The sequence below is a fragment of the Cannabis sativa genome, chromosome 1 (genome assembly GCF_029168945.1).
Source record: "Cannabis sativa cultivar Pink pepper isolate KNU-18-1 chromosome 1, ASM2916894v1, whole genome shotgun sequence".
Taxonomy (NCBI): Eukaryota; Viridiplantae; Streptophyta; class Magnoliopsida; order Rosales; family Cannabaceae; genus Cannabis; species Cannabis sativa.
The window spans coordinates 11,642,961-11,645,161 of record NC_083601.1 but is presented as its reverse complement, the minus strand read 5'-3'; the positions used below and the strand labels follow the sequence as shown (position 1 = coordinate 11,645,161).

The window sequence follows — 2,201 nt, the reverse complement described above, 5'->3', positions numbered from 1 at the left end:
ATTTAAATATATTTTAATTCATAAAATTTTATATTTTATATTTATTTAAATTTAAAAAATAAATTTGTTTTTATATAAATAATAAATAACTCAAAAATTAAAAAGTTAAAAACTAAAAAAATAGTAATTTAATGAATAAATTTTTTATTTAAATATATTTTAATTCATAAAATATTCATAAAATTTTATAATTATAATTAATAATAAGTAGTTGAAAAGAGCGATGGATATACAAGAGCGATGGATATACATGGCATAATTTTTATTCATAAAATTTCATAACACTTAACAAATCATTCAAATTTGTAATAATTTATTTGTCGCCTAAATTGTAGATGGCGACAATCGATAAGTCTTGGACCAAAATAAGAAATCATGGTTGCCATGAATTTTGGAATGGTCTACAAGCCTTTTTAGCAATGGCATCAGAACATAAGGATTGTGATGGAAGAATTCGATGTCCTTGTGTGAGATGTATAAATAGTAGGTTTGAAAAAATAGATAGGGTTAGAGCACACGTATTTGATCGAGGTTTCATGCAAGGATATGAGAAGTGGATTTATCAAGGCGAGCCTGAGGATGTTGTCGATGATGTAGCAGTTGCCGATGTTGAATCAGAGGATGAAATGATTCCTATTCTAGAAGACTTCTTTCCCCCAACAACAGAGGATGTAGAAGAAGAAGATGAACAACCAACCACAAACCCTCATTTTGATGACTTATTTGAGGAAATTGAAGCTGAATTGTATCCCGGTTGTGATTGGATTTCGTCTCTCAACTTTTTAGCAAAGCTATTGCATCTAAAAGTTAGAGGAAAAATTCCTAATAACATCTTTGAAGAATTGTTGAAGCTTTTAAAGTTTGCATTTCCGAAGGAAAATAATATTCCAGCAACTTACTACGAGGCAAAAAAGAGATTGAAGAAATTAGGCTTGGGTTATGACTCTATCCATGTCTGTTTGTATAATTGTTGCCTATTTTATAAGGAGAATGCATCCAAGGAGGCTTGTCCAGTTTGCGGAACTAGTCGTTGGGTTACTTCCGAGAACGGCAAAGCAAAAAAAGTTCCTTGCAAAGTCATGCGATACTTTCCGTTGACACCTCGACTTAAAAGATTATATAGTTCGAGGATTACAGCGAAGAGCATGATATGGCATCATACTGGAAAATCAAAAGATGATGGGGTGTTGCGACACCCGGTTGATGGTTTAGCTTGGAAAGACTTTGATGCGAAACATCCCGAGTTTGCAAGGGACCAAAGAAATGTTCGACTTGGGTTAGCTGCTGATGGGTTTAATCCATTTGGCAACATGAGTCTTGCATACAGCATGTGGCCAGTGGTGTTGGCTAACTATAATCTACCACCTTGGTTATGTATGAAAGATAATTATTTTTTGCTATCTACCCTAATTCTTGGTGCAAAATCTCCTAGCAAAGACATGGATATATTTTTAAGACCTTTGGTGGATGAATTAAAGGAGTTGTGGAATAATGGGGTACCAACGAGAGATAGTTCGACCAACTCGATGTTCACCATGCGTGCTGCGCTTTTGTGGACAGTGAATGATTTTCCTGCTCGTAGTAGCTTGTCTGGGTGGAGTGGTCAAGGTTATAAAGCTTGCCCTACTTGTAATGAAGACACAACGTCCATTCGAGTGATCGGGAAGACATCATATGTTGGTCATAGAAGGTTCTTGCCAAGTAACCATGCAATGAGAAGGGATACTCGATTTGATGGTAAAGTTGAAAGAAGACCTCTTCCAAGACGATTTACTTGTGAAGAGATATTATCACAAGTTAATAATCTCGAACCCCAAATTCCTGGACATCATGAAAATTTTGGGGGCGTGAAACGTAGAAGAGTTGCAGAAACTTGTAATTGGAGGAAAAAAAAGTATTTTCTACGAGTTGGAGTATTGGAGCACGAATATTTTAAAACACAACATTGATGTCATGCATGTTGAGAAGAATGTGTGTGATAGTCTCCTAGGAACCATCTTGGATAATGATAAATCAAAGGACACAACCAATGCGCGACATGATTTAAAGAAGATGGGTATTAGGGAATCGTTGTGGATTTATGATGATGGGAATGGCAGGCTAATGAAACCGCATGCTCCTTATGTTTTGACTAATGAGAAAAGACAACTTTTTTGTCAGTTTGTTAAAGGAATCAAGTTTCCCGATGGCTTCTGTTTAAA

The 2,201-nt window shown here is 35.3% G+C and overlaps 1 protein-coding gene across 1 annotated transcript; it reads left to right on the top strand.

The window, feature by feature from the left end:
• Positions 1 to 335: 335 nt before the first annotated feature.
• On the top strand, positions 336 to 1,949 carry LOC133036974 (uncharacterized). The gene has a single exon (XM_061113777.1). The coding sequence runs from the start codon at positions 336 to 338 to the stop codon at positions 1,947 to 1,949; it is 1,614 nt and encodes a 537-aa protein (XP_060969760.1).
• The last annotated feature ends 252 nt before the right edge of the window (positions 1,950 to 2,201 follow it).